Raw genomic sequence first — 24,791 nt, forward strand, 5'->3', positions numbered from 1 at the left:
TTAGATCGTCAGCGAACATCGGGCATTCTGATCTTGTAACACATTTGGGCAGATCATTTATCATTATCAAGAATTGCGTTGGTCCCAGGGTACTGCCCTGACTAACCCCCGATCGAGTGTAGTACTCCTGCGATACAAAATTGCCCAACTTTACATACTGCTTCCTATCTCTGAGATAGTCAGCCATAAACGTAAGCAATTGGAAACTAAATCCAATCGAGCTAAATTTTGTGAGAAGGACATCATTATCAACTAAATCAAATGCTTTTTTAAAATCAAAATATGCAGCGTCGATCTGACATCCGGCGGTCATTCTGGTATTTATAAAATCAACAAAATTAGTAAGGTTAGTTAAGGTAGAACGTGCGGGTCTAAATCCATGCTGTGAGTTATCTAGGCGAGTACTGACCTGTTTAAATATATTATCATTAACAACAGATTCGAAAAGTTTACCAAACACGGAAAGGACTGCAATGGGTCTAAAATTCGAAATCTCAGCCGATGTTCCGGTCTTGGGTATTGGTATTACTCTTGAAACTTTCCATCGACTAGGATAGCAACTATTGTGGAGAGAGAGATTAAATATGTAAAGAAGTGGTTCCTCTAGTGCAGAAAGGCAGTCTTTAACTATAAAAGCGGGTATATTATCGGGTCCATAGGCAGCAGATGTTCTTAAGCGACGTACAGCTTTTCTTATTTCATCTATACCTATCTGGTCGATATTTATTTGTGTTGAAAAACCAATGTCTCTACTGTTACGCTCAGCTATCTTTGGATCTAATAATGGGGTTTCCTTATGGAAAACGGAAGCAAAATGATGTGCGAACGTATCAACGGCGTCTTGGCCTTCTACTATCTTATCATTGTATACAAATTCCTTAAGCTGATTCCTATCGGACCGTTTATCTTTAACAAATTGCCAAAAAGTAGATGAGTTATTAATTATATTATTCTCAACATTATGCATATAACTTTGATAGGAGGTATGTATAAGATGCTTCACTTTAGTTCTGTAGTATTTAAATAATTCTTTGTTGAATTGTAAACCCAAACATTTATATTTTTTCAAATTAAAATATTTTAACTTTATATAATGAATTATCTCTTTAGTGTACCAATGTGGATATATATATTTATTTAAATGGTTTATTGATTTTAGGGGCACCCGCATGCTGATAGCATCGTTGAGCTTATTATAAAATATATCTACAGCTACATTCAATTCCAAATTCTGCTGATCCGTTAGCTCTGTCCAGTCTATGCCTGCAAGATCAGTGTAAAGTCCAATAAGATCTGCTTTACGAAAGTTCCATTCCGTAGCTAATTGGTGACCTGGAGATATAGAGCTATTGTTCATTACGTTTATAGGTAATTTGAGAAATATCTCTAAAGCAGGATGATAGGCGTCAATAGGTACTAAAGGCTCAGTTTCAGAATTAACATCAATATTGCTTGAATTAAGAGTAGTTAGTACAAAATCCAGGATGCCTCCATACTTATTGCACACATGATTACACTGTCGCAACTTACAAAATTCTAAAAAACTATTAAATTGAGTTGTAACATTCTTACTGCACGACTTCAAGTTGAAATCACCAACTATTAAGCATGAGTATTCACTGTAGTCAGAAATAGCATTTTCCATGCATGATAACACATCTAGATATTGTTGATCACTGTAACTTGGCGGCAAATAAACCACACAAACAAACAATTTAATTTTTTTACACGTAACGGTAGCAAATATTATTTCTTTATCATTAGATAGATTATCAACATTAGTAATTCTTTTCACAGTATAAGAATTAAATGCTGTAACTAAGGCCAGTTTTATTTAAGAAGTCTTACCAAATTTACCTAAGACTAACTTTGGTAGTTTCTCCCAGATGAAAATGCTTTCTGTATGTGTTCCTGTTTTATTATTGTAAGTTAGGCTGAAGCAACAATGTTATAGCTCTATTGGTTCCAACGCGTCAAAAATTGTTTATTCAGACATTCCGTAAACCGTCCACCAAAAGTGGTGACGTATGAATAAACAAATTCACGGTTTGCATTTCCAAGCACATTTACAAAAACTCAACAAAATAATTAATTACTATATTACAATGCTATTTACGCCCTTTTAATTATTTTGTTACCTCATCAGTTGAGATTCTATATTTGATGTTGCATTTCCTTCCGCTGTGTTGGACAATTGAAGCGTGTGGAAAAATATTGTATTAACTATAAAAACTCCAAATCATATGCTCGTTTACGACAAAGAATATTAAAGTGACACTTTATATTCACACACTTGTCAAAACAAAAACACATTTTGCGGTGTATTAGAGAACATAACAAGCTCTACTGTCAATCAAACAAAGGCTTCGTTACTTTCATTTTAAGGCTCTGTGTGATATTTCCAATTCAAGTTTTTATTCAAAAGGATACGAACGTATCATGAACGGATTTTTTACATCATTTTTGCATATAAAAATATTTATATGTCGCATGCAAATGTGTCATATTTTTTCGTTGGGAATTTTAATATTTTTTGGTTTATATAAAAAGAGACTTTTTCTGCCAATGTGGAGAGGATGAATCGGACGAGTGAACAGCAGTTTTCCACCAGCCATATTATTTTAGTGTTGACATTTTACGTCCAATATAGCCAATATTGTGCACTAGTATATTATACACATGGTTTTGCAGTTTCGTTAAGTATCTCAAAAGATTTGCGTCGGAAATTTTGTAAAATAAGCTTCTAGTTTTGATTATTTTACATTTACATGCAAACTTTACTATTAGAAAGCCTTATTATAAATTAAATCTATGGCATTCAGTAAGAATGCAAATAATTGATCTTATGATAACATTAAAAGTAAACGACAAGGCAATAACCAAGTTTTACCATATCCTGTAATAAACTGCAGCAGTTGTTCAACAATTTTAAGCACGACAACATTAGTCTAGGCTCAAACAACATTGCCTACGGAATCTGCATAAGATGACAGCAGCTTCATCGTTTCCCATTCCCCAACATGGAAATCAAGCAACTTATTTAGCAACTTAACATAGAATAATAAAGGGTTCTGCAATAAATAACAATATTATGTTAATACAAGTTTATATTCAGCTTTAACGAGATTCGAACGAGCGATGGAAGTCGAACTACTCGTTAAGGTGGAATCAAAATATTTATTATGAATTAATTTACATAAGCAGTAGAAAATATGCATGTTTAAGGAATGATAGCAACTTCTTTATGTTTGTTCTCGCCGACTGTTTTAATGGCGTCCGTGGTTTACGGTTCACGCCCACCGGCTTGTAAATTTAAAAAGATGTGTTTATTTAATAATTAAGTTAATTTACTTTAGTCCATTTTACGCTTTTTGATGTGCTTAGAAAATTTTAATGTCGTAACTTTGCTTAACATATTCGTTAGTAAACTGTTTCGTTTTACAGTTCTTTATCAATAAATTAAATTTCTTTGGAATGGGTGAGATGAAGACGTTAGAAAAATATGCAAATTTGGATTTTGGAATTAACCTTTTGGTGGAGGCTTCTGTTTCCGTACTAGAAGGTAATTGGTAAGTGCTTATTGGTACTGTTATAACAAAAAATATAGCCGCAACAAAAGAAACAGATATTAAATATTATTATAATATTTATCAGTAATGTTATTGACATGTGTATAATTAAGCCATTTGGTCTTAATTTTAAGTACAATGTAGTCATAGCAAAATGATTGAAGCATTTACTTCAATAATTTGGCCCGTCATTTTTTTACAATCATGTACCACTATCGGTAAAGACAAATCAAGTCTAGTTCATTATGCTGGTATGTAAATAAAAACTGTGCGTAGAGTAGCCAACTCGGACCATTATTATATAAGTCATTATATTTAATGACTATGTTAAAAGAGCATTGTTAACTTTACAAATATTTATCATTGTTTATCATACAAAAGCTCTTGTTTGTAAATCGATGGTAAATAGTACGTAAATGAATGGTCGTTCGTGAAAATAATATTTAAATGATTTGCTGATGTAACAGTTATAATTTTAACTTGAGCATTGAACTCAACTTGTTCGAGTCAAAATGTTGAATACGGAATTGAGAGAAAATACTATGATATTACTTCGGACTTTTCACGACATCTGAAATTTCTGGATGTAATTCAATAACAGACTGACTGACTTTTAAAAACGTAGGTATGCCTATCACTGATAATTATTATCGAAAATTATTAAAATACATTCTAAACAGTCTAAAATAAAATGAAAATAAACATGAATATTAATTTATTATACAATAAAAAACACCCAATAAAACTGACCACTGTTCTGTTTATAACCGGAGATAAAGGCCTAACCCTTCCTTGCACCTACGTATTGTTTAACACAATTCTCGACAGGGATATTTCAAAACTCACATCGGCCGTCTCATTACGAAGTCTAATATAAACGCTTGCTTCCTTCTCATCGGTAGCTTTGTTCCTGTCTGTGTAACATCGTAATGTTTTGCCAAACCCACATTGAGCTGTCAAACTTTCGTCAGATAAGCGTAGACCGTGTAATTATTTCTGTGAATGTACCATTTAAGTAAGTAGAAAGTATTAAATTACATGGTTTTAAATTCAACACAGATGGAAGCGTCGGAAACGATTTTTCACACGATAACCGCATATTTTTAATGACTAACGTCTTCATTGTTTTAGAGAAAATTTTGAGTTCTGACAAAGTCATTATAATTTTTAATAAGGAATTGTTCTTTATGCGTCATAGCTGTTCTTGTTTAACGACTTAACGTTATGTGTTTTGATTGTACTGTGTAAATTAAGGTGTCTTTTTTATGTTTGGGGAATTTTATTATGTTTGCGTCACGCATGGTTATAAAGGTAGAGGCGAGCCTAAAAAAGGTATAGTATGCGTAAGTAAAATGTGTACGAGTAAGGGCCGACTTTTTAACGATTCAAAAAGTAATTATTAGCTTTTGACGGATTTTCTGTGCAATATCTGTCAGAACGGTCAAATTACAAAATTGGTACTTAATCCACGTAGAAAAACTGTTCCAATAAAAAACATAGCTTCATGTAACAACGTTATATTAATAACAACGATAATTGTAGAACAAATATTGCGTATATATGAACCACCAAATAAATTTAGTAGAAGTATGGTTTGATGAGCTTAATTGTAAAAGTTCTGCAAAAGACAAAATTTCTAAAAGCTTCTTCTACTCTGTAAGTTAAGACTCACTTTTCCATTAAAATAACACTCATTAATGCACTACCACCTTCTGTTTTAACCATAGATATCTTAAAACTAAAACAAATATTGTATTTGGTAATTTATTCATTAAGAAACTAGCTCTGCGTGCAGTTGTTTTGAGAACAAATAACGCTCGGATGGCTTTATTTTTACAGACAACGTGTCTCCCAGTTGGTTTTTTATTTGAAGTATGAGAAAGTGAGATGTTCATTGCAGGTTTTTGTCCTTAATATGAAAACTTTTGTCGTATTTTGTATTAACAAAACACAAATATAATTGGATTTGGTATTTTGTTGCATAGAAATAGCCCTTTTTCTTTTCACAAGATAATTCTCGCAAATTTAAATTTCGGAGTGGAGAATGACAAAGTGAATGAACTAACATACAAACGGGTGACAAAATATACATTTAGAAGCGAAGGCACTACTTTTAATCTGTGCTTTGAATCGAATCTACGAATATTTGTTCTAAGTGGCAATCAAATCCATGCCTCTCGCGCGGGGTAGAGACTCGACCAAAGTGTGAGTGTATAGCTATCTCTAACCCCCGGTTTCTGATTACATTTAGCGGTAGTTTATCTATTCAACATGTTTATTTTATATGAGTTTTGACGCTATTGAATAGATAAACTACCTTTAAATTTACCCTAGAAACCGGGGGTAAGTGGCGTAGTTTTTGATAAATATGAGCTGTCATACTATAATTATTATCTTGCATATATTAATAATATAAATTGCATGCAATTTAAATGCAAAATTATTCTACTACATAAAAGGAAAGCAGGACGGAAGTATGGTAATAATAGCTTCCGAATGTTTGATCTTATAGTCTAATTGTCGTTGTTACCGGATATTGTAATATCCGTAGATAAATATTGCGGTAGTTTTATGTATAAGGAGTAAAGAATGTTTGGTTGGTAATTTTTAATTATGTTAGCAATGTGTGTTCGATAATAAAGTCAGAGTCAAAGTTAGGTTTTAACACTATTAGAAAGTATAGCATAATTTGCAATTGAAGTAGTCCAAACTATGTTTACGTAATTTTCAAACCTTATAGTACATATTCATGGCAGCCAGGAAACCATCACATCGAAGCATCAATTGATAGAGGAAATCTTGATATTCAGACATTGTATTCAAGTGACTATAAAGAAAGAAGTAAGTACACTTTTCCACATAAAAGTTCATAACAATTTCTCCAAATAGCCGAACTAGGGATATCAAATATCAACCAGTTAAAAACTCAAATATGCTTTAAAGATAACGACGTCCGAAGTGTCTAAAAATGGGTCACATAGAATGAGATGTCCTTTATTTGCCCATTGTCAACTTTCATTGTTTGTCGCCCACTACCTGGAAACGAGGAAGATGGTAATAAATTATAAAAGTGTGGACAGGTTCACGACTTGATATGATTATTTTGGGGCGATGAAGTAGTGTCAGATATAAATACATTGTGAGGTCTTTGTTGCTTCAATCTTAGAAGGTAAGTGTTACATTTTTATCGCAGGACAGGTTACGTATCAATTATGAAAGCTTGTTGATCTAAATTGGCAAAGCAGTTTTTATAGATAAAGATAAATAATATATTTTACGGCCTACTTAACGTGAGTAAGGGGTTTTTAAACACTTATTTTAAACATTCTAGGTCCCTATAAACCTTTCACTTATTAAAGATCAGACTTCACCCTAAACTCCCTGAACGGGCGTCATCATTGGCCATTGGCATTGGCAACTTTTGCAACATTCATGAGTAAAACTTGCTATCTATCGTATATCATTCGTATAGCGTAGCAGCTCGTGTGTTAGAATCTTAGAATTATAGTTCAAACACACCTGTTAATATGGTGTTTGTTCTTTCACAATGAATGGAATGCTTTGACGATGGATATGTTAATGAGACCAACTTTAGTAATGTCAACAATTAAGGTCAACAATATTAGTACACTGACAGATTTAGTGTTAAGAGATCTTAGCTATATCTTGATGTCGTATCCGATTCTATCTATTCAGCCTAGATAGTGCAGGTGTCCACTTCATCGTGCCTTCATTCTTTTTCAATGAATTAGTATTCGCTAACGTATTGTTTTACCTATCTTATTGTTCTAGCTTGGTTTTTGCTGTTAATATAATGACGTCATAATAATACTCTCGCTTACAGCAGATCTCCGGCAGCTAAGAATTTTTTTAAGGGAAATTAAAAAATAAACATGTTCAAACCGGGATTTGGAATAGAGATCCAAAAATCTTTAAATATTAAAGACATTTACATTAACAGTATTTGTAGCATTCATAAGTACCTATATTATACAGAGTACGACTGTAAAAAGCGTCCCCATAATTTCTTAAAAGGCTTTTTTTATATTCGTAGAAAGCATTTCAGCCATCCAATTACTAGAGTATACAAGTCGTATAATTTAGCCTTTAAAGTTCAAACCATCAGGATATTATTTGATGAATTTGAAATGCCAGTCGTCATTACTTCCATCGTTATGGAGTCTAATCTGTTTGTAGAATTATTCTGTAAGGCTTTTGCTTAAATGTTAATCATTTATAATATCATCTAAATTGCTAATAAAGCCGGTAATAGTCTGGAAGTACTACTTAGTACTAATGCTGCCAAAGTGGTTTATTGATTTAGTACCAAGTTTAGGCAATCAGATATAGTAACAGTGATTGCTAATGTTATGAAGGTGCTTCGAACCCTTGTAATCAACTTTTACTCCAGGAGAGTTTAACTACAACTGACTGGAGAACGTTTCTAAGATTTAGAAGAAAAAATATTTACTTGCTTTTAATCAAAAGTATGAATTAACTTACGTATTACGTAGACATTTTCAGGTTCCAAAAGTAAGAAAAGATATAATGACAAAAAGTAGGCGTATAAAATTTCAATTTGTATATTTAAGTCAAATGATTCCGAGGGATGATCTGAAATGGAATCGACGTATTTCCACAGTAAATCTCCGGGACTCAGCTGTAAAATCTCCAACGAGCTTGAATTTATAACGCAATGAATAAAAGCCGCGAAAGCATAAATCAGGAATTTAATGAACAGTTTTATTTGGTTTAATAGTAGGACGTCTTTCGACTGCCTCCCAATATTTATTTAACGGCATTGTTGTACCAAAAACATTGTTCTGTGACAATATTTTCTGGTAGTTTGCTCTTAATTACTATAATATCATTTTCGCTCTGCTTTCCTTGGGAGCTAACATTATTTTCGTTCACGGTTTGTTGAACACTTTAAATGGGAACATTATTTCACCATCTAATTTTCATTTGTGCGAAATTTCATTTGGTCGGTTGTGATACGGCGTGCGTACTCGCTTCCTTACCACATATTAGCCGTTTTCGAGTGTTCGTTGCTTGTTCAAAGCGAAATGACACGGTTTACTTACTAATGAATGCTTGTGTCGGGCCAATGGAAATCTCCAACATTTCCTTTAATTAGAATCTAATTTTCGTTGTGTTTGTTTTGTTTAATTAGTTGCCTTGATGACGGAGGTAAAGTGTTTTCTTTTATAACGACGAGTTATAAAGCTTTTACTGTATTTGAAATATTTTATGTAACTGTAGCCGTAAATTTTAATATAAAACAATAATACAACAAATTATTCTTGTTTTTCTTTTATATAAAATTTTTAAACGAAATATAATCTTTAAAATGTAACTAAGTTTTAGTTATTTTTCTGTGGTTTAGATATAAACCACTGAATGATAAGTACAAATAAAACAAAACTGTTTGCATCTTCAACAAGTTGTCTAACTTGACTCAATAAAGCAGCATCAATTCTCACCACATTGCAAATTGTACCGCACACCTTTACATCTGACATTATAAATTTATATTTAGCCTCGCCAACGGAAGACATTTAATTTAATATAACAGATGTTCTCATCTAAAGTGGACACGCTTCGGAGCAAATCCTTTGAGTTTGTCACGGCGAGGCTCAAAAGAACCGTCAACAAAGGATTGTTATTCCAAGTGTGTTTCAACTTGTGTAAACAAGTTTGACAATTGAGCGTAGAGCTTCGAGACGTCTTCAGTTATTAGGAAAAAGTGCTTTGAAATAATTGCTTTTGTGAACACTTTATTCTTCGAAGGATTGATCGAGATAATAATGCGACTAGTCGACAAATAACACCCACAAATGGACAATGGTCACAATAGATGTATGTAAACAAAATTGAAGGATTTGTAATATTTTGGAAGGATTTGTTCGATTTTATCTCTAACAAGAGAGAAAGCCAAACTTTTACTGCCCTTACAAAAGGATACAAGCTTATCTAGATTTTGTAGTCGAGGCATGTAAATATTTTGTACATTTAAAAAAGTTAGTTTCGATAGAAATTACGTCAAATTTATATCGATTTCTAAACCTTAAACGATTGCCTAACTCTTTGATTAACAAAGTCAAACAATCAGAGGAAACAATATTCACGCTTATTTGATTTAGAAAAGCTTCCGCTTTATCAACTTAGTCAATACACAACTACAAATAAAACTTCCAATTTTGACTTCACAGTTATCCGATAAAGGTAAAACAAATGCCTACGCTTATCTCACCCGGAGCCGTATAAAGTGGAATAAAACCGAGTCAAAATATGCGCTCTTTCTGGTCACACATTCCCTCGATGTTTGTTTCGTTTTACGTTCAGAAAACAAATGGTTGAGGTGGATAATTGAAATCCGAACTAGGGCAGGCTTCCCGCTCAACGTCCGCAGTGAATACCGATGGAGTCCTCTTTAAAACTATTTTCTATCTCTCCACATACCCCCTTTTGCGGGCGAGTGACCGGCAAGCCTGTGGTGCTTCGGCAAACTATGTGCAAGTCCCATGACCCACTTGAAGTTAAACGAGGCGAAATTATTAAAGGAATTTTAATAAAAACACGCGGCGTTGTTTACGACTATACGAATACGTTTTAGGTTACTCGTGAGTCGATTATGGAAATCGTGTGACGTCACGGGGAAGAAAAATACGCCTTTGTTTTGTTTACGAGTGTTCTCTTGCGGGAAATGGCGTATGGACGTGTACGTCGAGTACGTGTAACGAAAAACATTTCGTGGAACCTCCGAATAGCAACATTGTTTACTGGATTTGAGAAGATTACCGTTTATAGCTTCACACCTAGATAGATACAGAGTATGATACATTTGCCATGTTATTAATATTGGTCAAAAATCGTCACGTTTTTAATAAAACCATATAAGTAGTCGCAAAACCATTTCTGCGACACAAAAAGTAAAAATTTTACTATTACTATTCCTAAAATGTTTCATTTAAAGATAGTACGGCTGTACTTATTCATAACCTAAAAATAGAACAGACAAATAAAACGAAACCATATAACATCGAATACTACATTACATTCGTTACAACGCCTCCAAAAGTCAATAAGTCACAACGATGTCAAAACGCAATTACGTAACACATTCGAGTTTATTACGAAAAGAAATCGTGAGTGACAATTTAATGAAGTGTTGGCCCATTGTGTAATTAAAACCGTTATTAAACTTTAACTTGGAACTAATGAATGGATATGTAATAAATCAGATGAGAATTTCGTAAGGGAAAATGAAGATATTGAAGCTCGTACGACGTTATGAGACCGCGTAACGCTTTGTGTTGCGAGTGCGTAACTGTTATTGACTGAGTCGTGTATTGAAGTTCTGGTTAGATATTGTAGAGATAGACGCGTTGTAATGTGTTATAATGAGTTCGTATTAGATGTCGTGGTAGAGGGGAAACTGAAATGATGAAGAGGATAAACGACAGAATTGATTGCGTCTTAAACGTCTTGTAGTTACACTTATGAATAGTATGAAAACAAAAAGTAAGGTATCTACTCATAGACAATTTATGATTGAGCCAAATTTGATACGTTTAAAAAGTTTACTTTTATATTAGTGGTTAATCAAGGAACAATCTTGATGACGAATGAAACATAAATCAATAGGACGAAATGCTTCAACTTAAATGTCACCTGGTTTCGTCAGCAAAATGATACTAAACGCTATTTAACCATGTTACCGCCGACAATTCTAAAGCTCACCCATCAGTAAACAACGTCTCAAATTCCAATCTGAATGCATTATCTCGACTGAAATTCATGTTATGATTACAACGTATCTCATTCGTGAAATTAATACGCTACATAGAGGCCCTCTGTTTATACGGCAATTACAAACAGCCAGGCGTTACAGCGTTTAGTCTGATTGTTCACTATGAACATTCCCATTATCTTACTGTAATCAATCAGGGGGACTATCACGTATTTCAGTACCGCGATTCTCTACAGTCTGTCGAGTATCGAAAGATTGACATTTAAAATTTACTGCCAAAATGATCAGTAGCTCGAGTCTCTACTACTATCGACTACCGACAACCGACCTGTCATCGAGAAATTTTGTATGAAAATCTGATCAGCGCCTCTGAAGGGCGTCGTAGGAAACATTTTGTCAGTTCATTCTAAATGTCAAAATTTCGATACTCGACAGTACTGACTGTATAGAATCGCGCTACAGTAGCGCGATACTCTAGAATTGGAACCATCGAGAGTCGGGAGTTTGATATTTAATATGTACGGCCTAAATAGTTTCTACAACGTCCTATAGAGGCGATGATCAGATTTTCATCCATTTTTTTCGATAGCTAGTCGGTTGTCGTTACTCAATAGTAGTAGAGAACCGGGCTACAGATTTTCGTACAAAAAGTCTCTAGAGCTTATAACTGGCTTGTACCATTCGCTAATGTTTATTGTAAAGTGTAAAATGTTGCAGTGTTGTCACCTTGTTAAGAAATCTTTAAATGTTTGTAATAATCGAGTGCTCCAATTGCATGATAATGGAACATCGTTAACATCGTTTGTGGTAGTGAAAGTAAATATTATAAGTGGTGATTTTTAAAGAGAAACTTGTTGATGCGTTCATTTCGTTTTTATTTTATGCAGTGCCCTTAATGATCTATAATAGTACGTAGTAGTAGTACGTAAGAATGAATAGCAGTGTTGATCTCTATTCTGACGATTAATTGCGGTAAAAGACTTTAAAATCACGTGGTTTTAAAAAGAAACTGTTTTTTCAATGACTGATACATTGATTTTAGTTAAAACTTTATTTATTTATTTATTTAAACTTCTTATACAAATTTTGTATAAAGGCGGACTTAATGCCAAAGGCATTTTCTGCCATGCATCAGGGTTCGTAGGTACATAGATTACAAAACCGACATTATTTTTTTTACGATTCAGAAATATAAGTTTTTATTGTTTTTTATTTGCATAAATTGTAGTGATGTCACGACACAATATTGAATTCACACTGCAACAATAATCCTTTAAACGTTTAAAACAAAAACAAATTGAGCGTAATGGTTCCTAATCTCGCTGTCATATGAGTCACAGTATCTATTCCTCCGTCTCCACTTATATCCATCACAGCCTACAAATGATACACGCTTAATTGACGGAGGCACGTAATTCGCATATAATCAAACACCCATAAAGGTAATTATTTCGACATACCACGATGATATCATAGAGACATCGTTAGCGGTTACATTGTACGTTTAAATGCGGATTATGTTCGACTTGATTGATTGTAACGTAATGTATAGTAAAGGACTTTGTATACTGAACAGCTTTTGTTTTAAACCATGCCTACTCCAGATAAGCAGTTGCTAGTCATTTGTGACTTAGTTGCTTACGACAATATCAATTCTTATAAGCAAAGTGTTAATTACGGAAAGCCTGAAATAATATATCACGGCGGTATTCTGAATTTGTTTTTGTCATTTATCTCTATAATTAACGATTTTCAATAACATTAACCTTTGTTTTATATTAGGAGTAATCAGAAAACAATAAATTATATTATTTTTTAAGTACACTTAGGTATAAAAATAATTATATGTATACCGCAATTACTTACCAATTCAAGTCTGTAAAGATCCTTACACCAAATTGTATTAGTTAATGTTGGTAAAAGGTCACGATGTTTTGCGGATTGATTACAAGAACACAAGTAATGTGGCCATTAGTTGCCATGTTTATTACACCTGAAATGTATGAGCAATAAAACGTTATGTCGACTTGATGGCCTACAGTTGCATCGATTGATTTGAACGACTATAAATGCAGAAAGTAATTGGTTTGAGTGGCACAGGATTGCTTTAGTTTACATCACGTTATATGCTAGTGTTTACGTTTTATGCGTTGATCGTGTTATATGGTAAGACGAAGGTATAAGAGAATAATTTGTTTTATTTCTATAACCTATCCAATTACACTGTACTCATATAGTCGACGTAATTCAGAGGCTGTCACCTATGTATTACGTGTAGTTAAAAGTTCTACTCGAACGCAATGATATTTGATTAAGTAATAATACGGGTTCACAAAACCATACAGACAATTAAATAAAATAATAAGTAAATGTTGTATTTGTCAAGCAAAACGCGTTTGTATCTTAATGACAATCGGCATCTCTAAAAGGCATATAAATAAGGCAACCAGTTTTAATTACAGAATCTTTAAATAATTCGATGCAGACATCAAAAAACCATACGAATTTTAATGACGGCGACGGTGCAACGCCATAAACGTTCTTTTAAAAGAACTTTCAACAATGTGAAGCGGGACGTTAACAGAATGTCAATCAACAAACTATTGTCTTGGGGTAATAAAACTAAGAAAGACAAAAGTAAACATTTTGCGTGATATTTTTAGGACAAAAAAATATAACAAAAGGTGGAAAGGTACTTAGGAGAATTTATGTCATGGTACTAAGACTGTTTTATTACGACTACTGTATTTATGTCAATAGGGAGTCAACAATGAGTCATAACGTTCCATGTGTTTTATGGGCATTTGGAAAGGTTTTTTCATTGCATTATGCTACTGGTGTTCGAAGACAATGGATTTAGATATCCGGTGTTTTTGGTGATTTCCAGATTGAATGTCTCGATTGAACCATTGATGCGCTGGTGACGATTTTAAAGATAATAAAAGTGTTTAAATCGAAAGGTAGAGTTATGTTAAGGCAATTACAAAGCCGCCTTGGGAGATTCGAATTCTTAATATACATACTTAGGTCTGATTGTTAAAGTCAGCGCTAGTGATTTATTTGATTGTTTTTTATTTTACATAAATATTTTTATATCTAGATTAAGACGAAAGCCTATTTTTCTCTAATGGTCAAATAAGAGTTATTAACCGTATGATGAATATTAATTCAGTATAACAAAATTTGGCGTACAATACTCTTCCTATCCTATATCTCAAAACCTCGTAAATCGTATAACTTACAATACGCTTTAAAACAATTATCATATTCTCACACAAGTTACTTACGTAAAAAGTACAATAGTAATAAAGAAATCGTAGGCGTGTACTAATTGATGATATATGTGAAGTAGTGGGTGTTAATGGCGTTCATCATTGTATGACAAATGACACATAAAATTGTTCAGCTTGAGCGATTCTCCCACAGTCATTCTCCAGCGAGAAATAGGTCATTGTGACAATTTGTGAATGACTAATTAAGATGGAGAAATCATTTTGCTTCCTTGGTGGTCCAATGCAGGCACAGCAATTACTGCTTGCATCTTTTGAATTTGGCAAAATAAGTTGCTTAAAAGTTTGGTCTTTAAATCTGCGCCTCTGATTGCTTTCAGAGCAATTATCACATAGTATTGAAATGGAAATACGTGAAGCTCCTTAAACTGCCTATATGTTTTTCAGTCATACCTATTAATTAAGTTAGCATCAAATAATGTTAGCCATTTGTGTCAGTTGATAACAATTATCACTTAGCCTGAACGATGGAAAAAACAAGACACGTTGACTACCTCAACAGTTCAAATACAGTTCAGAATACATTCCCTAAGCGAGACAGAAGCAACTTTGGCCACCCTACACAGTTTGAAGGAGTAGCAAGACTTACCTGTAACTGTCAGAAAATTTCCAGCAATACAAACGTTTGTTGATACACATGAAATTGATAACACCGACCTATGAATCATATAGCTGAGTAACGATACTCGCTCTGAATTATATTGGAAAGGTTAGATCACCATTGATATCGATATTAAGTGGTATTTCCTTTGCTAGAATTATGATTCACCTGCTATGTGAATGTAGAAATGTGTTGCACTATATAATGTCACCAGAGTGAGCAATGACTATTACCTTTTTTGTATGTGAAAGTGTGCGTCATGAACCCTTTAGATTCTATCTGTAGCTATATTTTATGAAATGAATTCACACGAATGAAAACCGTTGCAGTATGACTTATTCGTTACCTATTCCTAGACTTGTTTCGTCTCTTCAATTGACTGAACGCTCGCAAAAAGAGAAACTAGAAGAATCTTAGTTAGTCCGTTACTACTTTCTGTTGAAAAAGTTGTCCACATACATATGCGTTTATTTTCCACTAAATAAAAAAAAATAAGAAAGTTTCGTTCCTGATTGAGGTATAAATTCATTATGCCAAATGTATAGTGAATGAATTGATCATTACTCATCGTCAACATATAACGTCATATAAAAATCCTATTCCCAAACATAACACTATCTAACTACTCGTCTTGTTCAAGTCAGTATCTTCTCAATCTATAACTACGAACAGATGTATCATCAACTCAAGTCACAGCCACTAATAGCCCAGATGAACGTATGTCTAGACGTCATAGATTCATTTCGTCAATTGTGCAGCCAATATTCATGGCCCGATTCAGTGCTGACTTCAATTAGAGCCATTTGTATTAATCCAGTGTTGACTGAGACTCCCTTGGTTCACGTAATGGAAGTGTAACTGTCTTGTTGCCTGTGAATGGGCTAAGACATTAGTGGACGTGTACGTTTGATGTTGCTATAGTTTATAATGAATGGGGACTGGACCGTGGCATACGTCTATAGAGTAGGTATTAGTAAGTAGGTAAACTAAGATTGCAAAGGTAAGATCAACGGCGCATTAATTTTCCAAAAAATGGAAATCGTATTTAGACCGGAAACAGTACTCAATAAAATGAAATAATGTATCGATGAAGAAATTTTCCATACAAAACTTGGGATAAGAAAAATTATAATATCAGTAATTATTGAGAAATACTACTGGCGATATTGAAAATAAAAAGTTTATTATAAATTAATATGTATATTGTGCGTAATAGTAGAGATTTGAATTCGATAAGATTACATGATAAATTGTTTGACTTTGCAAAATGAGGCTTCGAAAGAAAGCATTATTGCAACCTTAACGTCTTTCTACTAGACCAAATAAGTAATTGGATAAGATAAGACTTAATAATTTCAGTTATTGCAAATTTAATTAAAGTTTTAATTAACATTTATTTAGGTAATGCTTAGATTAGAATGTAATAAACCAGTCACAATTTATATCAATAACCAACATAAAGTGATTAAGGTTACAGTCACCAATATCTTAATTAGTTAAGACAAAATTGACAGCGTAATGCAATAGTGACTCAAATACAATATCTATCTGAAATGTTATTTTATACCAAACTACATTCTACTTGGGTACTCAGAATTGTAAATTAATTTAGTCGATGCATTATTCGAATTTATATCAACGTGTTTGAGATCTTAATCAACATGATATTTATGACTATATTGAAGCATTTTCTATTGTTCATTCAGTAGAGATAGTATCTCTTTAGAATGCTTAGGTTCGTAATCAGTCAAACGTGTTGTCCTTATCTTCACACTATGGTTTATCTATTGAAGAATTGACTATATTATAATTAATATAATAAACAGTTTTGGTAAACTAAAGATCAGTGCATGTGTCCTAGCAATATGTTTCACAGAATTTAAAAATTAGGTAAGTCCGAAGTGCAAAGTAGCCTTCATTTTAGTTAATACTCGGGTTTGGTGACGCGCATAGCTTAAATGTTTTTGTAATCTACATAAATTCGACAAAGCTTCCTAAAGTTTTCATTAAGTGTAAAATCTATTATGTTCTAATTATAATAAATTTATATAATCTATCTTAATTATAATGATTTTAATCCAAAGTCGAATGTTAATTTAGAATTTAAAACAAAACAAGGAGCTTAAACCATTGTCACCGAAACAGCCAGAATTAATAAAGTTTAATAGGTTAATATCGTGGTAGATGATGACTTGGCAACTCGGCCACTTGACGTCTTGCATATTTAATTCACCTTGACCTACTTCAGTACCGTCTACATTACTAAGTTGTAAGGAAATTACTAGGAGATCATGAATATTACATTGTGTGTGAATTACTGGATGCTAAAGATAGATTGGTACTTACCGAAGCTATTAATTTTCTTGATAGCGCTGCGATTACGGGAATACATTTGTGAGAGTTTGTTGCAGTAATGTTTTATTCAAGTGAAGTAAATTTTCTTAATGCAATTTACTTAAGATTGAATAGGTGTCGAGACTAGTTAGCAGCACTTGGTTTATTTGTAGGTACTTAATATTATTTCAAGCACATTAATGGTACTTTCGTGAAATTATTACATTTACAAATAATCGAACTGTAACAAAACAGTGGCAGTAGAAGAAATTGCACATATTGTGTAAAAAAATCTACTGCCTTCAATGCTCTTTGGTGTGTTATGTGTATGTTTGTGTCATAATAAACCAAGTCATATTATGATTACAACCTTCAAATCCGGTACCCAAAAATGTTATTTCATAAAAAATGTGTTTTTCATGAAAATTATAATTAATCAGATTATTGTGAAGGACGAAGTTTCTTTGAGGTTGTACGGGAAGGTTTTAGAATTCAGCAGGTGAATCTCTGCGATTATGATATGGTCGTGGGGTGACCGCAGGATTCTTGTCACGTACCCTCAGCTTTGTCAGATTTGGTTGCAGGTACGCGGCCGTGATCTCTTGGCGCCAGTTAGTCCATTGTTTTTTTGGAAATATGCCCAAAATTTTAATATTTGGGTACGAGCTTACTTATTTTTAAGTGTAGGTTGGCGTGAATTTAATGATAGAGGGTGTGTTTTTTATTTTATCTCTACCAAATTAAATTAAAATTATCAGTGTAATAATGATGATTTCAAATGTTTGTCTCTAATGAATTCTCCTGTATTTAGGTTTGATAAAAAAAAATGTTATTGTCAATTTGTTCATACCATTCTGTTAACTAAATTCTGTTCTCACACAGATGAGTATTGCGAAGAGATCATTCATTGTTTGTGAAACTCAATTATATTTTGTAGAAATCTCTCTAAACAAAGGGTTGAAAATAAAAAAAAGTTGTATAGCAAAATTATCACAATGGCTTTATTAAAATACATAAATAGTATACTCGTGACTTATATGGACATTTATTTACAATCTATATACAAATTCACATAATAATTTCTACAGCAGTCTTATAGAATGTATTTACACCAACATTACGAAACGCCCTTTGTAACGGCGAGAAATTACAAAAATAGATTAAAATCTTAATTATTTGGTAAAGCGCGCGTTGCGATTAATACAATATTCACATGAAGCTTTGACTAAAAGATTTTACATGAGTTTTAATGAGAAGCGCATAGACTAGACAAGATAGGCCTGACCTGAAGACTGAGTATCTATTAGAGGCGGCGGCGGTGGCCAGTGCCTGAACTCTCGTCTTCTGTTCGGATTGTTTGCACCTAGTTCTAACGAGGAATAATCTGAATCTATAGAGGAATATATGTGATCTGAAGGAGGCCTGCCGTCAGGACCGTACGAACCAGTTTGAACGTGCTGTTGACGATTCTCAACAAATTCTGGCGTAGTACTCACGCCATCTGCCGACCCTCTCATTTTCTCTGTGAACGAAAACGACCGCATCGTCCCATTTTGCATACCACTTCTCATCGTATAGGAATTGATATTGTTTCTGTAAGTAGACGATTTAGATTTATATTTCTGATCCGGCATTGCATATCGCAACTTTTCCCAGAATTTGTTTTGACCCCATCTTATCCTTGAACTCGTTTTCAAATATGGCCTCAAATCGGGATCGCATTCGGCTTCGGGTAATACCGAGCTTTCTTCAATGATTACCAATGTATAAATTCGCGGTTTTAAGATCTCATACAATGCTTGTCGAAATTCGAAACGTGACCATTCCGTTTCTATGAAGTTTCTTGTGAGCACGATTATAATTCGTTTAGACGCTTCCGCGGCTTCGGGGAGTGGGAGCGTACACTGCATATATGCCACATTATGTTGCGGTATATCTCTGTAGTGTAAACAAAGATGATACGAGGGGCTTCCATTTTCCAATTCAGCGGCCAACGTTTGAATAACAAAATCATCATCCTTTGGGCTGTAGCAAACATAAGCATCGTATAATTTATCAGTGTCGTCGTACGCTCCAGTGAATGGGAACAATCTTATACCGCAGCTTGTATAAAGCCATATGCGAATCGTGTCTCTGAATAAGAAAATCACAAGGATGACTAGCATAATCAACATGAATCCGGAGAGCGTAGTCACCATCATGGGCATGTAATTTGAGACCAACATGTTATCTATAACAGAATCTCCGGCGTAATAGTCACTACAAATCGTGCCATTCAAATTGAGTTCTTTCTTTTGCGTCGATTTAGGGTCAGTGTTCCAACACCATACGTCCGTAATATCAACAATTTTAGCAACGTTATCCGATATGTACGAAGTGAATTTCTGTAAATATCTGCATTTACACGACCACATGTTGTTACCTAAAGATAGCGCGTTGAGATTCCTATTTATGTTTAAACTCCATACGTTAAAATCTACTAATCTATTGCCGTCTAGTCTTAATATTTTTAATGAATTTAAAGTTAGAAACGTCGAGTTTGCTATATGGCTGATAAAATTGTCTTGTAAGAAAAGCTCGTTAAGCTGCGTCAGATGTTCGAACTCGTAGCCGTTTAAATGCTTTAGTTTATTGTTACCGAGATGCAGCGTAATGAGAGAGGATAAGCCGGCGAACGTTCTATTTTGAATAGTCTCTACTTGACTCGAATTAACATACAAGGATCGCATATTTTTTCGGCCTATAAATGCGTAATTTTGCAATTCCTTGAAGTCATTGCCGTCTAAGTATACTTCAGTTGCGTCCATGGGTATTTTCTCCGGTATGTTGATTGCACGTTGGCTCGAACAATCGACCACGTTCTTGTTCCAAGTTGGATCGTGATAACAGGAACAATTATTCGGGCACGTCATTTGGCAATCACATGCTACGTAATCGCAGCAGCGGCACAATGTGAAACAATGCGTCTCGTAAGTACACAAGAAATCCGTAGACTTCAAATTGCTTAATGGTATATGTGTTACGCCTCTAGTGTGTGTCATTTTGCACAATACGTTCTCAAGATCCATTATCCTTGGATGCTGTCTCATCGCAGTCATATTGTTTATCAAAGGCAACCATTCCATGGAGCAATCACAGTTAAACGGATTTCCTCCGATGTAGAACTCAGGCAACGACTTGTTCAAGGGGACCGGGGACAACCGGAGGCTGTTGATATCTAAATGAGATATCTCATTTGCGTAAATATCAACTCGGGTAAGATTACGTTTCTCCATAAACGTGTTCACTTGAATACTGTTTATGTGGTTATTGTTTATGAACAGTAACTCCACGCTGTTCGGAATAGCTAGCGGCGAAATGTCTACGATACGATTATGGCTTACATCTAAAGTTTTTATGTGGATTTCATCTTGGAGCTTATAATAATTTCCTAAGTGTTCAATGAAATTTCCGTGCACGTCCAGCCATTTTAGATTGCTAGGTATGAAAGCGTAATCGAACCAAACTAAATGATTATCCGATAGGTTGAGCCATAACAGACTGAGCAAGGATGCAAAAACTCCATTGATGTCTGATATGAAATTTCCATCTAGCCTAATCGCTTCTAACTGCTTATTATTTACAAAAGTGCCTCTCTCTACAGCTTGAACTTTATTTTTGGCTAAATTTAATACTTGTAAGCTTGGCAATTCAGCAAACATACCAACACTGAGGTTTCCGATTTGATTGTCGATTAATCTTAAACCGGTTAATTGATCTAAGTTCTTAAAGGAGCCGTTCTTGATATCTGATATTTGATTCTCGCCGAGATCCAACGTCTTTAATAAAGATAACTCCCATATGGCAGATGGCACGTCCGTTAACTGGTTCGAACTTAAATCTAATTCTTTTAGGTCGGAACAATTTTTAAATGCCTTTTGATCTATATTTACTAGTAAGTTATTATTCAAATTTAATTTACTAAGTACAAACAATCCGTTGAATAGGAACTCATCTATTGTATGCAAGCGGTTTTCAGCTAAATTCAATGTATGCAAATTATACAATGGAAGGAAAGTATTCTCGTCAATGTATCCTATAGAGTTGTTCCTTAAATCTAATATCTGAAGAAAGAATAAATCCTTGAACGTCTTCCCGTCTATCCTCGTCAAGGCGTTATTGGATAAATTCAGAATGACTAAGCGTATAAGGCCGACAAATGTTCCACCGTCTATGTGAGCGCTCGAGAGCTGATTATTCGATAAATCTAAGACAAGCAACTGTTCTAATCGGTGGAACACGCCTCTGGCTAGTTCAAATAACAAGTTATTATTCAAATATACCTCTCGCAACTCCTTCGTGCTCGCAAACGTACCCTCTGGTATAAACTGAAGGTTATTATAGGAAATATTTAATATTCGGAGCGAAATAAGCCCGTTAAATGTTTCACCTGAAATATCTGTGATATTATTATGTTGGAGTCTTAGCTCTTGAAGCCGTTTTAATCCGGTGATTTCCGACTCCTCGGAGAGAGACTTGAGCTCATTGTGGCTTAAATCTAGACTCCGCAGGCCGGATCCGCAGCTTTTACCAAATCCGAGACGATCGACACTTTTGATCCTATTGTGAGTAACATTCAGCACTTGCAAATTGTCCAACGGGCAGAATACATCCTGGGGTATCGCTTTCAAATTATTTTCACCTAGGTCGAGTGTTTGCAATTCCCGCAAACCGTTGAAAGTTCCAAGAGAGAGTTCTAAGTTCTTGTTCGGACTCCAGTCGTAGTTTTTAGATCTTATCGACAACTTTTTCAGTTCGCGTAAGCCTTCGAACGCGTTGCCGGGTATTCTCAAAAGTTTGCAGTTCTGTAGTGTTAATTCGGAGAGCGATGAAAATCTTTGGAAATAGTTCGCTTCGAGATAACTTTCGAAAAGAAGCAGCTGATTGCATTCCACGGAGAGCCGCTTAGTGTTCTCCGAGGGTGCAGATGTTAAACTGGATCCATCGGCGTCAAGTGTTCGCACCCGGCACAAGGTGTCCTCATCACCTTTAGACAAGCGGCTGCAGTTATCCACACCTCTTGGAGCATAAGCCGCATTAACACCCAAAGTCACTAACAAAAGAGTCAGCAATTGAAACATTTTCTACACACATTTGTCTATACCGATTTGATAGAAACGGTAACTGGAAACGTTCACTGAGTTTGAGTTCATATAATTTTATAGAGACATTATTTATGTGTCACTTCACAGGGTAATGTTTACGTCGCGGCGCACGTACGTTCGGTGTCAGAGGCGACGCGGACGCGTGCCGACCTCATCGTGGTTCGTGAGCGACTGACGAAGCTATCGGTCCGTCAGTTCGGCGAGAGTGGTGGCGTTCATAGCCGCCCCTCTGTGCGCTCCCCCCGCGCACCCTCGCCGCCCCCACATAGTTACACGTTCCCTCGCATGGCGCCACTTGCGCTCCCGACAGCTCTCGCACAATTATGTAATGTTTTCTTAATCGAGCCACCGCATCGGGTTAAAAAAGGAAACCTGCGCTACGTCTGAGAAATTATGGTAATAGATGCAGACTCGTGTCTTTCTTTGAATGACCGATGTGCTATTGAATGCTTTATGAAAGAAATCTACGGGGTCCGTGCCGAAGCTTAACTTTTTTATCTTTATGGATTCTGAATTATTATTGATGACTGATTGATATGGTAATTTGTCCTAATTTCTGAATTGTAATTGAAAAAATCTCTAGAAACGATTACGGATAAAAGTAACATCAAAGTGACAATTGGATACAAAGTGCAGGTTGCGTTACCGCGGGCACCCTTAATTCCTTTTGCTGTCACTTATTGAATTCCCAACTCGCATACTTTGGTGAAGATACCCAATAAAGCTTGTTTGGCGTCGCGTGCCCCTACACATATTTTTGTCTAAGGAAACGTATAGAATTTTCAAATAGTGAAGGGCGACCGTTTTCGGGTAACAAATTCCGGTATCTCGTACGGATTGGAAGAGGTGCGAAGTTGGTAGGAGTTGATAATTTGATTTCCTTGTTCGACACGTAAAGTCGTTTACGGGTCTAACTGGAAGTTAGTTACGTACAGAATACGGCCCGAGTTTGGAGGCAGGCGCCGGGAATAAAGATACCAAAGTTGTTTGTTCCCGATATATTAGCTTTGATACTATTATGAAGTTACTTCGTAATGGGTAAGAATGTTAAATCTTGGAGTAGTTGAACAAACTTTTAGAAATAAAGACCAGGAAAATTGTTGACTGAGAACATAATATCATACTAAAAGCGTTTTCTTAAAACACCGAGCATTCGAGATGCATCAAAGAAAAACTACAAGCTCCCTTATCTAGGTCGCGGTTGACACGACAGCGGAGCAAAAACTCCGTGACGTTAAGAGGAAAGTTTTCGAGCTTAAGTGATAAAACACGTTGAAGACATCCTAAAAACACTCCGAGTACTACGATATCCTTATTATTAATGTCTAGCGCCAGCGTATCCTGTATCAAAAGTTCTCCCTGTCGAGAGTTCTTAGCGCTAGCTTGATAAATGACTTCGCCCACTTTTGTGAAAGTTGTTCGTGTATTATTTTTTTCTCTATATCTGGAGGCTGTGTCACCGGCTGGTAGAGGACGTGCCGTGACTGCCGATGACGTTTCACTAACGCGACCCGCGTATTATCTCGTCCTATTATTTGGATCGGTGTCGTTTTTAAAACTTTTCTTTTGTTTTGTTTTCGAGGAAATATCTGGGGGCACGGAAGTGCCCCCGCAAGTCGAGCAAAAAAAAAGCGGCACGGCCGTAACATCCTTTTCTCGAAGCAATTCGGGCTATTTTTGACACCCCTATAATTTCGTTGTGGATAAAACAAGAAGCCTGGATTTTCAGCAACTAATCAGTCATTGTATAAACACGGTATATTTAAAATTTCAGTCAATTTGAACTAGTAGTTTAAGAATGACAACTTGTTAAAATTTTGAATTTTGTCACTCACTGATTCACTGACTCACTGACTCACCGATCATCAAAAGTCTAAGGTACTTTTAGCAGATTTAGAAGCTTAAAATTTAGAATACAAATAGGGTTTAGTGTCTTAATCATGGGAAAAATTTAATATTTTCTAATTTCGGTCCAGTTTTCTTAATACACCAACTGCAACAATAACTTTGTAATCCCATATGAATGTATAAGATTACAAGGTTACATTTGCAGTTAATGAATTATTATTACTAATAAAATAAATAGGTGTAAATAGGTAC

At 34.8% G+C, this 24,791-nt stretch overlaps 1 protein-coding gene across 1 annotated transcript; it reads right to left on the reverse strand.

Annotated features, from left to right (window-relative positions):
* Positions 1 to 18,524: 18,524 nt before the first annotated feature.
* Positions 18,525 to 22,876, reverse strand: LOC142975945 (toll-like receptor 7). The gene has a single exon (XM_076119108.1). It carries the CDS (start codon positions 22,665 to 22,667, stop codon positions 18,813 to 18,815), a length of 3,855 nt encoding a protein of 1,284 aa, XP_075975223.1. The 5' UTR covers positions 22,668 to 22,876; the 3' UTR covers positions 18,525 to 18,812.
* Between the last annotated feature and the right edge of the window lie 1,915 nt (positions 22,877 to 24,791).

The sequence above is a fragment of the Anticarsia gemmatalis genome, chromosome 10, assembly GCF_050436995.1.
Source record: "Anticarsia gemmatalis isolate Benzon Research Colony breed Stoneville strain chromosome 10, ilAntGemm2 primary, whole genome shotgun sequence".
Classification (NCBI taxonomy): Eukaryota; Metazoa; Arthropoda; class Insecta; order Lepidoptera; family Erebidae; genus Anticarsia; species Anticarsia gemmatalis.

Coding starts and splice junctions, on each gene's coding strand:
- LOC142975945 (XM_076119108.1), bottom strand. CDS start 22,667: ATGTTTCAATTGCTGACTCTTTTGTTAGTGACTTTGGGTGTTAATGCG.